At 43.6% G+C, this 13529-nt stretch overlaps 1 protein-coding gene across 1 annotated transcript in view; it reads left to right on the top strand.

The window, feature by feature from the left end:
* LOC117743999 (dystrophin-like) overlaps window positions 1–13529 on the top strand; it is a 216510-nt gene that overhangs the window by 91190 nt on the left and 111791 nt on the right. The window contains 11 exon segments of the mRNA XM_034552044.1: window positions 2510–2671; window positions 5950–6060; window positions 7680–7853; window positions 7937–8092; window positions 8168–8338; window positions 8603–8782; window positions 8932–9054; window positions 9807–9977; window positions 10499–10621; window positions 10705–10839; window positions 11339–11491. Of these exon segments, the coding sequence (XP_034407935.1) occupies window positions 2510–2671; window positions 5950–6060; window positions 7680–7853; window positions 7937–8092; window positions 8168–8338; window positions 8603–8782; window positions 8932–9054; window positions 9807–9977; window positions 10499–10621; window positions 10705–10839; window positions 11339–11491 (1659 nt within the window).

Below are 13529 nucleotides of genomic sequence, written 5' to 3'. Positions count from 1 at the left end.
CTGAGCCCTGTTTGTTGGTCATCTATAAAGGGGAAGGGGAGCTCAGAGACAGGACACAGACATTTGTGAGTATCTCTGGAAAGACAGATGGAGGCGCGAAAGCACACAGAGACCGAAATATGGCCTTAATGTTTTTCTTTCTTTCTTTTTTGTTTTTTACCTGAGAGGATTGCGTCAAGGGGATTTTTTTGTAATCTATTTATTTTCTAACTAAATCAACGCTGTTTGAAGAATGCTCCCAACATCTCTCGGAAGGTTTCGTGGCCAGTTTTAGGGATGGTGATGTTTTTGTAAGCCTACCAGGTGCTTCAGATTAAAATGTCATAATATATAGGAGCAAATGGGACATGCTGTGAAGCTAACACCTTGAAAATTGAGTTTTCTAGGAAAGTTGTTGTTGCATAATTAAAACAATATGGGTTTCTGCAATGACAACAGTGGGATCGCCTTTTCCATACCTCAAAGTCCCAGTAACATTAACATTTAACATTTTGTGCAATCTGAGTCTTTGCAAGTAAACTATTGATTAATAATCAGGCCATGCTAACACACAAACAAATGCAAACACAACGAAAATGAAATCGCGGCGCTTGCAGGGTGAGCCGCGTCTTTGAGCAGGGAGGCTGCAACGACTACCAACGCAACAGCTGCAGAATGGCTATATAAATAAATCAGAACAGATCCTTGTCCCTCCTCACAGAGAAAGCAGGCAAGCCAGATGTTTTGTATGGAAGGCAATGGTGTGTTCCATAACTATCTCCAGTGATAAATAACATGCCTGTATTCCAATACAGAGAGGGAAATTGCTTAGTTTTTCGAGATTTGCATATGTGTTTGCTTGGGCCTCCACACGGCCCATAACGGCTTCTTTTGAGTTGCTGTGGCTGCATGTGGAGCAACAACACTATTGGGATTGCCTTTACAACAACTGAGAAAAAGTCGATGTCCTTCAAATCCAAGTTTGACATCAAAGAATTGTATTTCTTATCTAGTTCCTACTTGTTAACCAGAGAAGAGTATGATAAGTTCAAGAGTCAAATAGCTTAATGTCGACTCTTTCCCAGCCTCAGATGTAGCCGAGTTCTAAGGGGGTCCAAGTAAATGCCGAGACAGTAGAATAAGTACATCATCTCATTATATCAACGCCCCACTGTAAAACTCATGTGGAGATATATCCATTCCGCGCATTCCGCAAATGGTTGTCTCATATCTCCGTCTGCGTTTCTTCAGATCAAAGAGGCATGTTTTGCCGTAAGAGAACGTGCGTCGTGCCTGAGAACACTTGCTCGTCGCTCTGCCGCTGGCGTTTTCCAACACACGGCGGTTGAGCAAACAGCAATCCTCTCTCTCTCGTTCACAACCGCCGCGGTTGTGACTGTGTGTGTGTGTGTGTGAGAGAGAGAGACAGAGAGAGAGAAATAAGTATTAAGTAATAAGGGAGTGTTTAATGAGAACGTATATTCATGAGCCGACAATTGCCAGGGAAATGGAGTCAATCGCCACAGGAAAGGTTGTTATCAATGTTGGTCTAAATATTTAATCTCCCTCGACTTCTCATTTCATACATTATGAGCTGAGACAAATCCACTGGTAACGTGTGTGTGTGTGTGTGTGTGTGTGTGTGTGTGTGTGTGTGTGTGTGTGTGTGTGTGTGAGTGTGTGTGTGTGGGGTGTGTGTGTGTGTGTGCCACACACTAGGGTTAGACAGGCTCAGGGCTAAACTTAGAGTCATTATCCTTCTGCAAGAGCTTAGCATACTCACCTGTAACCACGCACACATGATGTAATAGGTCCGTTTACTAGTTAATCTTGCAGGCCGTCACCGGGAGGGGTGGGGGACAGAAAGGAAACTTCAGTAGTTGCCAGGCGCTGGATGTTTCTCATACCAGAGGATTGTTGGTTATTTGTGTTGAACGGTGGCGTTCGGTCGGTCGCACAGAGGCATGAGAGAGAAACCCTGCCGCCCGTCCTTCAAGAGGGTACACTCAGGATGTGCGTGTGTTTGTCTTGTGTTTGTACTCGTATGCAGTAACAAGTGTGTGTGTGTGTGTGTGTGTTCAAGTTGTTGCAACCGACACAGCTCTTTGCTCTTTTATAAAAAGGATTAAAGCTTAAACACTGTTTAAAATGCTTGTTTGGCTGATAGATGGGATAGCAGGAGGCGACTCCTCTGGTTGTATAGAAGTCTATTCTTACTCTATTACTCTACTTTTCTCTTGATTTATTCCCTCAGTAAACATGAGTTTATGGTCTCAATCTCTAGTTTAAAGTCTTCTTCAATACATTATGATGTTGATTTCGTGAATGATGGTCCATTGTAAAGGATGTGATCTTACACAGCAAACACCGACAGCAAAAACTAGCAGTAAACAAGAATAACTGTTTAAATAGTGGATGGAAATGAGGATTTTTTCTATTTGAGTTATTGTTTCTTGTACTGTGCTGTTTACTGTATGTATCGTCTATTCCACGTGTTTTTGACAAGGCTTGATGTTTTTATTTTCCCCAGGCGGCGCTCAGGCAAAAGGAGCTGGAGAAGAGCGTCCAGTGGGCCCAGGACAATGACAAGACACTGAGGCAGATCCAGGACTCACTGGCCAACACCGACCGCCACCTCACGGCGTACTTGAACGACCACATCGATGCCCAGCAGATACCCCAGGAGGCTCAGGTAGCCGTCAGTTTGATGCATGCCAGGCGTAAGACACCGTTTGATCAGATGGAAGTCTGTAGATGTTGGACCATGCCAGGCCCCATCGGGGCTAAGCCCCGATCATACAGAGATGCGTCGCTACAGTCTGGGATCAGGGATGGGGCTGTGTGCACATTCTGTCAATCACATGTGTTAAACGGAATAAAGAAAATTCAAGCAGATTTTGAGCTGTGAGGAAGGTGAAAAGAAAACACATAAAAAGCAATCATAATAAACTCAACTTTGCTCATAAGGAGAAACAAGGGTTTTGCTGTTTATGCTTTTCTAGCAACGTGTCTATGTCTGATGCCATAATCAAACCTGCATAATGGAAAATGAGACAAATATTTCAAGAAGATATCATAACTTAAATTCTGCTCTACCAAACGGCTGCGAAAACAACTGAAACCACCACACCTGGGCCCTATTCCTCGTACGTGGTTCAATCAAATGTCCTATTAGCCAGCTTAAATTAACACGATGATTGAAAGCAGGCTATCCCGGTTTCTCAAAGGCTGATCCGCGCTCAAACTATCTCGTTAATTTGAACCAGACGTCAGTTCACAGGATAGTTGCGTGTGCCCGTCCGACTTCAAAAGGGGGGGGGAAGCGTCGATCACCGAACCATGATTTTCTAACAGCACAAAGGCAAATAAACTCAAAGGAGGAGCAGGAGATGATCATAAATGTATTTGAGGAATTCCAGACCATAATCATGGCAAAATCTAATCAATTCATTCACTTCACTTGCACTGGAAAGGGGGCGTGGCTTATCTCCATGGAAACATTTATAACTTCCGCCATCCACCATGGAAGAAATATCCACTATTTCTGCTTTATACTTGTTGTGGAAATCCCACAAACGTCGCAACATCTAATGCCCTCGTGTTTGGGTTCATAACATTAATATCATATACAGTATATATATTCATACATAACATCACCCGTAGGCTCACACAGCTCGGTGACTTTCACCGACTAGGTCTAGATAAATGGATGAAAATCCTCTATATTCGCATTCGTCTGTGCATTGACTTTCATGGAATCTACTCGCAACGCTTTTCATAGCCGCACACAGCTCAGTGAATTTCACTGTCTTCTCCAGGAACTGCGTCTGGATGACTGCCGCTTCCAGCGCTACTTCAGGCTAACCTGTAGCTGTATTAAAGAGCTCGGGGGGTCCGCAAACCGCTACGATGTCCTCCATTTTTTTCTGATTCAACAATGGCAGGACAGTGACGGGCGGAGCATCTCAACGCTGATTGGCTTTCGCCTCGGGCGAATTTTATCGAAAAATTTCCTCATTCTTTAAATGTGCCTGCTGGCAGTCGGCTTAATGGCATGCATCATCCAATGAGATCTAAGATAACTATCTCAACTCTTTCAGAACAAGTAGATAATATGTGTATATACATGTATGTGGAGATGACCATATATAACTTGTATTGCATTTACACAGACATGGCCAGGGAACGTAATGAACACATCCATGAGTTTCACCAAAACCACGGCATACACCGGCTTTCACGATGTTCTGCATCGCCGACACTGTACAACAATGTACCACACTGTACAACAATGTACCACTAGTACCACAGTCAATGCTGCGGCGTGTAGTGTTCAATGTATGGCTCGAGAAGGTCTGTAATAAATGACTCCTTGTGGGCAGAATCGAACTCTCTCCCTATAAAACGTTAATCTAACTAATGTCGCTCCTTCATCAATGAGGAAGGGAGCTGCCATTTTCTTCAGGGGGAGTGGCCATCTTATCCAGCTAGATTGAATGAGCCTGCACTGAAGCAGGTTAACACTTTTGGATGTGTTGCTATGGTGATTTTGCCAAACTTGCTTCAAGAAACTGAAAACCCTTACTTGTGTATCTCATCTCATCCGAAAAACGACGTTAACCAGGTATGAGAAATAGGGCCCTTACCTGATAAGTCTTTTGCTGGATTCAACCAGTGGGACAAACTGACAAGAGCTGACTAGATTGGCTAGGGATTTTTTAAGTACCAGTATTTGAGAGTAAAGATGCCAATTCACCATCAGTAATTGCAGGTTTTAGTTGACCCAAGAAAATCTGTCAAGCCTTGACAGATTTCACTGTTAACAGAGACGGCTGTGTGGACATGCAGAGAGATACTGGTAGGGTGGGAATAGAGAGAGTGTGTGTGTGTGTGTGTGTGTGTGTGTGTGTGTGTGTGTGTGTGTGTGTGTGTGTGTGTGTGTGTGTGTGTGTGTGTGTGTGTGTGTGTGTGTGTGTGTGTGTGTGTGTGTGTGTGTGTGTGTGTGTGTGTGTGTGTGTGTGTGTGTGTGTGTGTGTGTGTGTGTGTGTGTGTGTGTGTGTGTGTGTGTGTGTGTGTGTGTGTGTGTGTGTGTGTGTGTGTGTGCGCGCGCGCTATTCTGCTGTCCGTGTCCAAAGCAGCTCTCGGCTTAATTAGTACCAAAGGGGAAAAAAAAGATTGCCGTTCTCTCTTGGGTTACAAACGCGCACAACACACACACAAACAGACAAACAAAAACACAAGCACACACACATCATGCCGCTGTCTTTTTGTCCTCTTCCTTTAACTTCTAACTATCTCTTTTCTTTTTCTCTCCAACACACAGCCTGAGAAAGAGAGAGAGAGAGAGAGAGACCACAAGTACGAAAAGGATCTCTCTCTCTCCCACACATGTGGCAGGATAAGATGATTGGATTAGAGTGGTGTGGATGAGCATATGTAAATACAAAGCACTTGATATTTAAAGAGAGAGGGGTGAGTGAGACCAAGTGTGTGTGTGAGACGGAGAGAGAGAGGGCGATGGGTTATTAAAGCTTTTGAGCTCTGCTCTCTCCTTCCACCTTGTGGTCAGCAGAAGGAGGTACTCTATGAACAACTTCATTGGCTTTAGTTTCACGTTCCCGACAGTTCTTATTACATTTACAAATGTACATTTCAGTATAAGACTTTGGCTAACTGTCATTCATAAAAGATGATCTTTTATTTGAAGTGTGTGTGTGCGTGTGTGTGCGTGCGTGTGTGTGTGTGTGTGTGTGTGTGTGTGTGTGTGTGTGTGTGTGTGTGTGTGTGTGTGTGTGTGTGTGTGTGTGTGTGTGTGTGTGTGTGTGTGTGTGTGTGTGTGTGTGTGTGTGTGTGTGTGTGTGTGTGTGTGTGTGTGTGTGTGTGTGTGTGTGTGTGTGTGTGTGTGTGTGTGTGTGTGTGTGTGTGTGTGTGTGTGTGTGTGTGTGTGTGTTGTGTGTGTGTGTTTAACAGAAAATCCAGTCGGAGCTGAGCTGCCATGAAGCGACCCTGGAGGACATGGTGAAGAGGAACCAGGACAATAAGCAGTCCCAGAGGGTCCTGGGACAGATCGACCTTATCCAGGTACAATACACTCTCACACCTGCACAAACACACACATACAGAGAGCGATTGGCACACATAGAAATAAATACAAAAATAAAATGTTACTAAACAAAAAAATGAAATTGGATCGCTACTGATTTTCCACATCAAGATGTTTTTCCAGATGTTTTGTTGAGAATTACTACGTATGTGAAAAAGTTGTATAAAGCCTTTGTAAAAAGCTGTACGGTAAGTTGTACAAAGGGAAATCTGATCAATGTCCTCAAGTGATGTCACTTATAATATGTTTTAATGTAATCGGTTCATATACTGGAGCAAATTTCATAGAACATGATTCAAAAGGTGTTTTAGATTAAAGAAAAAAAGCTTTAAAACAATCAATCAATAAAACAAATTACAAATTACATACATTAGGCAGCACAAGGTAATGCAAAGGCCAGTTTAAAATAAGTGATGCTTCAGCTAAAGCAGCTAAAAGGCATTACAAAAACCACAGATGCCATGTCGATGGCCTTTTGTAGTCAACACAGAGACAACTTGCTGCAGTAGGTGAAAAGGGAATGGCAGTAGTCCAGCTGGGAGGATATAGAATCTGTAGCTCAGGACGTGACACAACAGACCTCCATTTAGCAAAGTTTCTTAGATGGAGGAAACCTGTACAATGTGTGATTAAAGTTAACACCTACAGTTCTAGGAGGGGGACACTCAGCAACCATGGAAACCATGCTGTTTTAAGCAATGATAAGGACCTCAAAGAGACATACAGCTGGATATCATCAGCGTAACAGTGATATGAGATGATCTTTAAATTTGCTCATAATATGACTTCCATCTTGGAGAACTTGCACAATGCACCATGTCCAGTAAGACTCAACCCAACCCAATAAATGTATATATATATATATATATATATATATATATATTAAGAATTGTTAAATAATTCCAATTCTGCCTGACCCCCGGGCTTGGGTCTGGTATCCAACATCTACTCTACAGCAAGTGATTAAAAACGGACCGAGAACCTCTACCCAACTAACGGGCATCAGAGATATTGGTGACAAGAGGTGCCTGCATACACACCCACCCAATGGGTGAAAACTGCTGGCGAGCATTACAGAAGTATCAGCTGCAGTAACAGCACTTCAGAGCAGCTGAAGGGGAGAAAGAGGCTGACGGGGGGTGTAGGCTAGCATCTGTCAGGACAAAACAGAGCATGCTCAGCATCCACAGTGTCCACACGTACCCGGGGGGGCATCCTTCTTACTAGAAGGGTTCCCTGGACAAATGTGACCTTGAGAGAAGAGGACGAGAAGAGTACTTGAACACTGGAAAGGGTTGTTAGCTTTGTTTTCCCGTGCTGGCAAAACCTCCGAGCATCGTCCACATATGATGTAGGAGCGACCGCAGTATTGGGTGTTGCATTCAGGTCCAGTAATAAAGTGGACGCACAATTCATTGAAACATGGAGGATGTTTGGCCTCTGACTGACATGTTGCTTTTTCTCATTTGTTAATGTAATTTACTTAAGTTCCCAGCTGTTTCGCCCCTCTTTAGGATCACAGCACCCGAGCTTTTCCTTTATAGAGCTGTACCTGTATTTGTCACAGGTCAGGTCAGCATCTTCTCCCTTTTCACAGAAAATGCTGACCGTCGTGTTGACGAAGTTCCGGCTCTTCCAGAAGCCGGCGAACTTCGATGCCCGGCTGGCTGAGTGTGAGCGCTTGCTGGCTGGGGTCAAAAGCCAGATGGGGGTGCTGGGTATCCGCAGCGTGGAGCAGGACGTGGTGCAGTCGCAGCTGGACCAGTGCATGGTGGGTGATTATGGCAGATAGATGGGTAAGCGGATGGTTTGATCCTGTATTGAGCCCCCTGTTGTGTGTGTTTTGTCCAACAGAAGTTGTACAAGGTGCTGAGTGAAGTGAAAGGGGAGGTGGAGACGGTGATAAAAACAGGCAGACAGATTGTCCAGAGGCAGCAGACCGAGCAGCCCAAAAACCTGGACGACAGGGTGACCGCCCTCAAACTGCTCTACAACCAGCTTGGCTCACAGGTTAGAACTCTCGCGTGCACACAGTTAGACCAGAGGTCAGATTTGGATATAGAGTTGTCCTTTTTGTGTGTGTAGGTAACTGAGAGTAAACTGGAGCTGGAGAAAAGTCTGAAGCTGTCCAGGAAGCTCCGCAAGGAGCTGAACGGGCTGACGGAGTGGCTCGCCGCCACTGACGCTGAGCTGACCAGGCGCTCCGCTGTGGACGGCATGCCCAGTGACCTGGAGGCGGAGGTAGCATGGGCACAGGTATGACACAAATATTATTATATCGTCCCGGTTGTTGCATCTTGTAATGGGTTGGGAAAGTAATATGCATATAAAAGGTTAAGTAGGACAAAACAAGGCATGTAGAAGCTTGAAGAAAAAATAATGGTGGAAAGTAAAATGGAAAGAAAGACATGGGGGGGGTCATATAGAAATAGAATATGCAAAAAAGACTACTTTCAGCTGTGAATCGGTCGTCACATCTTGTCTCTAAACTCTCCCTCTTGTGCCCTCTACCTCCGTCAGTCTATCCACGTGGAGACGAAGAAGCGCCAGCCACAGCTGCAGGCCGTGATGGACCTCGCGGAGGCCCTCAAGGCAGTGCTGCGGGGCAACGGGGGCCTGGTGGACGACAAAGTCAGCCTGCTGCGCTGCAACTGGATCGCGGTCACATCCAGAGCAGAAGAATGGCTCAACCTGCTGCTGGTGAGAGACAGAAACTAAAAATAGAGTTTAAAACACTCTATTTGTCTTACTTATCGGTGCTAAAATTAAACCTCTAAAAATAACACATCATAAGTTTCACAGATTGAAATAAATGCTTTCTTCTGTCTCTCTCTCGCGCTCTCTTTTAGGACTACCAGCAGCAGATGCAGAAGTTGGATGGAGAGATAAAGGAAGTGAGCGAATGGATTGATGGCACAGAGAAGAAGATGGACGAGATAGACAGCCAGGGACCCAACAACTCTGTGCTGAAGGTTGTAATGCTTATTTTTACACATGTTGTGTGTCATCTACATCTGATACATTGTCAAGTTTGTCGTTTCAGATGTCGAAGGGTCCTGCAAGATACATACACATTTTCATTCATGCTCTTTCGGTGTTCTTTTTAAGAACATGAAAAATACTAAAATTAACGAATTCATATATATTGGTTTGCTCATGTTATCACAGTGTTTCACGGCAGTGTGATGAGATTGATGCACGCAAGCAAAGTTAAAAGATGTAGTTCCTAAGGAACTTGTAACTCTCGTGTATTTGTGAATTTAAAGTCTTTCACGTTTTTTCTCAGAAATGTATCACTTTAATCTTCGGAAATACTTTTTTCTTCTGCTGGCTCAGTAATTAATTACTTTTTTTCACCTCCCATGGTTCTCATACATAGTCTGTAGAATAGATTTGAGGGGGGGAGGTTTGAGAAGAAATGTGTCATTACCTGAAAATACAGCTAATAATGTTTTTAGCTGTTACAGAGTTATACTCTTATTGGAGGCTGCAAGTGTTCACTCCATATTGTGAAATACTTGGTCCATACCATTTTTCTTCAGTGGAACAGCTGAAAATATTACTTCAAAATTGCCCTATGGAAAAAAGGAATTAATAGACTAAATAAAAAAATATATACAGTATATGTAGCTGATATGTAGCTGAGCTTTACACCAGGCCGCTACAGCTCTCGTGCCTCCAGAAAGACCGATTCTCCGGCTGACTGTATCTTCGCATCCTGCAGGTGTTGCGTGCAGAGCTGGAGCTGACCAGGGGCAAGATGGAGGAGGTGAGGGCTCTGGCCCAGGATCTCATGTCCACCAGGGGTGACAACTGCCAGTCCCAGGTGGGACCTAAAGTGGAGCAGCTCAACCAGAGATTTGACATGGTCGCTCAACGCATCGCCTCCGGACAGGTGTGAAAGAATTATACCCTCTGATTACTGCAACTTTGAAGTTCTAACAGCAATAACACACGGTCTAATTCATTTGAGTTGTTGTTTGCCATTTTGACTTGTAAACACTCTTTCATTGTTCTGGCTAATTATTATAATATAAATGTTACCATATATTTACTTTAGCTCTCTCCAATCGGACTAAGAACACATTACATTTACTTCAGCTCTCAAATAAATAGAATCCAAACTCCCTAATTTAACTTCAAAGTCTCACTAAATAGACTCTCTTCCTGAATGTACTTTAAACCCTTACTTAACAGACTTCAAACTCTCGCTGTGTGTGTGTGTGTGTGTGTGTGTGTGTGTGTGTGTGTGTGTGTGTGTGTGTGTGTGTGTGTGTGTGTGTGTGTGTGTGTGTGTGTGTGTGTGTGTGTGTGTGTGTGTGTGTGTGTGTGTGTGTGTGTGTGTGTGTGTGTGTGTGTGTGTGTGTGTGTGTGTGTGTGTGTGTGTGTGTGTGTGTGTGTGTGTGTGTGTGGCAGACGGCAGCATCCCCCAAGGAGCTGGAGCAATACCTCAGCAAAGCACAGCTTTGGCTGGAGCTCCTGGAGGAGGAGGTCAAGCAGGGGGAAAACCTCAAGGAGGAGGACTTCCAGGAGGACAAGGTCTCTCACACACGCACTAAAAGATAATGACTTTCTCTTATCGTATGTGTGCACCTCTACTGAACATGTGTGTGTGTGTGTAGGACTGTGAGGAAGGTGCAGTGAAGGAGTTACTGTTGAAGGGTGAGAATCTACAGAAGAGAGTCCCGGATCAGGAAAAGAGAGAGCAAATCAGACTGAAGCACAACCAGCTCCACAGCAAGTACAAAACTGTCAAGGTAACACAAGCCTCATTGGCTTTCTTGCCAAAAGTAGATCAATACCACGCTCATTTTGTGCATTAAAGGGATAGTTTGGTTGCAGGAGGTACTTATCGACACTAAGTGAATGGAGTTTAGAGAGACAGACAGGAGTATCAGTACAGGAGCAAATCAATGTGCTACTATTGATGCATTTAAGACATCTAAAACAATCTATACCAGTTTAAGTGTACGCTATGTTTAGAATATTGCTACAGCAAACCCTTTATAACACCAACGTCACACAATGACATAAGCAAAGTAACCTTGTTACCCCACCAGGTAAAATATTTGTTTTAATTATCTAGGGCTGGTACACCTGTCTGTTTCTACATACTAGAGGCGTGTCAAATGCAATTTACTGGAGGTAATACACTGATTATGGATGAGTAGCTCATACGACTCCACTTAAAGGTGTGTGCGTGTGTGTGTGCGTGCGTGCGTGCGTGCGTGCGTGTGTGTGTGCGTGCATGCGCAGGACCTGCGTGTGCTGAGGAACAGGAAGGCATTGGCCATCGCTCCCCAGTGGTACCAGTACAGGAGGAAGTCACATGACCTGCTGGCCTGGCTGGATGACATCCAACGCAGCGTAGACCAACTGCCTGACCCCCCCGAAGGAGAGAGGGTCAAGGTGATAACACATTCATGCATAAATACACACATTTGTGCATATAGACAACAATATCTTTGCTGTTCTGCTATGAAAATTGATTTCCAACCGACTGTTTATTGCTGCCTTCCTCATCATCCAGCTCTTCATCTCACACCGTCTGTCTCACGCTTTCTGTCTTTAATCTTTTCTCATTCCACATCTTCCCGGGACATGATAACAATGAAAGAACCCTTTATTCTTCCCTTTGTTTCTCACCTTTCCGGGTTTGGTGTCCAGCCTATTGCAATCGTTCATTTAGGAGGACGACTTTTCAAATTATTGTTCCGGGACATCTTCCTCGTCTCTATTTAAAGACATAATTGCAAATCGATTCTTGAGCCAGCGGCTTTTATCTGGGATTGTTTTGGACCCAGAGTTGAAAAGAGGCTCATTAAACCGTGTTGTGTATGACATTTTAACATCAATAAATCATGACTAAGTTATTTGCAAAACAGTTATTACTATTTATTATACCTGCATACTGTGTACCACTGAGTGACTACACACAAATAAGGTCAAATATTATTATAATTGTTGAAGATAAAAGCAAAATGACAATAGCATTGTTAATCATAATATTAGCAAATAATGAATGCTTTGTAACACAGCGGTCCCAACCTTTTTTGAGCCACGGACCGGTTTCTTGTCAGACAATATTTACATGGACCGGCCTTCACAGTGTGGCCGATAAATATGACGTAATAAAATATGACGTAATAAAATATGATGTAATAAAATATGATGTAATAAAATGATACGACCGGCATAAAGTGCATGAAAATACAACTCACCATGACGCCGAATTAGTGGGAGCCCTGAGCTTGTTTATCTGCAACGAGTCGGTGCCATCTCGGAGTGACGGTAGACCACTGTGTTTGTTATGTCCAGTCTGCTCCGTAACTTAGTTTTCGTCGCTGTCATTGCAGAAAACCCGCTTCACAAAGAAGCTCTCCAAAGACGTTATTTTTTTTTTTTTCATTTTCTCTCGCTTTTGGGCTCCCTAGCTTTTCTCAAGAAGTCACGTATACGTAATACGTGACCTCTTGAGATGTGTGACATATTTCGTGACGCACAGACGGATGTATCCGGTCCTTTTTCAAAATAAAACATTTTTACGACTTTGATAAAAACTTTTTCATTCACTCTTTCTGTGCGACCCGGTACCAACCGACCCACGGACCGGTACCAGCTTCGGGACCACTGCTATAACAGATCAGCTGTAGTCTAAGTAACAACAAAAAATGTTTGTTTCTGTAATTTTCAATAATTATACCTGCGGGAACGAATCCTAAAACCCGGAACATGGTTAGCATTTTTGCAACTGCAGTTCCTTTGTCTCAAAGTCAATGGGTTTTTGGTTAGATGGCTGAAATAAGGTCAGTGGTTGACGAAAAGCTATAGATATTTCAACGTAATGTTCTAAGATACAAAATAAGTCGGTAGATACCCAGATTGTGAATATTTGAAAGTACTGAGAGTCTTAAAAAAGGTGGTTGCTAACAAGTGGCTAAATATGACTTTACAGGCTCATTGTCTTTAAATGCACTCATGTGGTGCAAATAGTTCCTTTACAGCCTAACGTTGGCTCTAATAATCATAAAAGTGGTTATCTTGCTGAACAAAACGTGTGAATATCAGAGGATACTTTCTGCAATAATCCAGTGCGATGGTAGATTCCACAGTTGTATAATATGCCTTTGAGTCTGATGTGGGAAGGTTTGACAGGGAAACCCTGAACTGTGTGTCTTTCCCTTTCAGATGATCACTATGACATTTCGCTAAGCAGACGTCTGACTCGCTCGCCTGTGATTGCCACAACCGTGATTTATGTCTGTCTGTCTGTCTCTCTGCTCATCTACCTGTCTCTCTGTTTCCCCATGCTTCTTTTCACCCTCATACTACCCAGTCCCTCGCACTTGCTCCTCTGTACTTATAGAAAAGGCCAGTTATTGTATTCCTTCTCAATGTAAATAAAGTCTGAAGGCAGTGTGCGCCTCCCAATTATAGCACCACTTTC

Source organism: Cyclopterus lumpus, chromosome 2 (genome assembly GCF_009769545.1).
Source record: "Cyclopterus lumpus isolate fCycLum1 chromosome 2, fCycLum1.pri, whole genome shotgun sequence".
Classification (NCBI taxonomy): Eukaryota; Metazoa; Chordata; class Actinopteri; order Perciformes; family Cyclopteridae; genus Cyclopterus; species Cyclopterus lumpus.
This window is presented reverse-complemented; position numbering and strand designations above follow the sequence as displayed.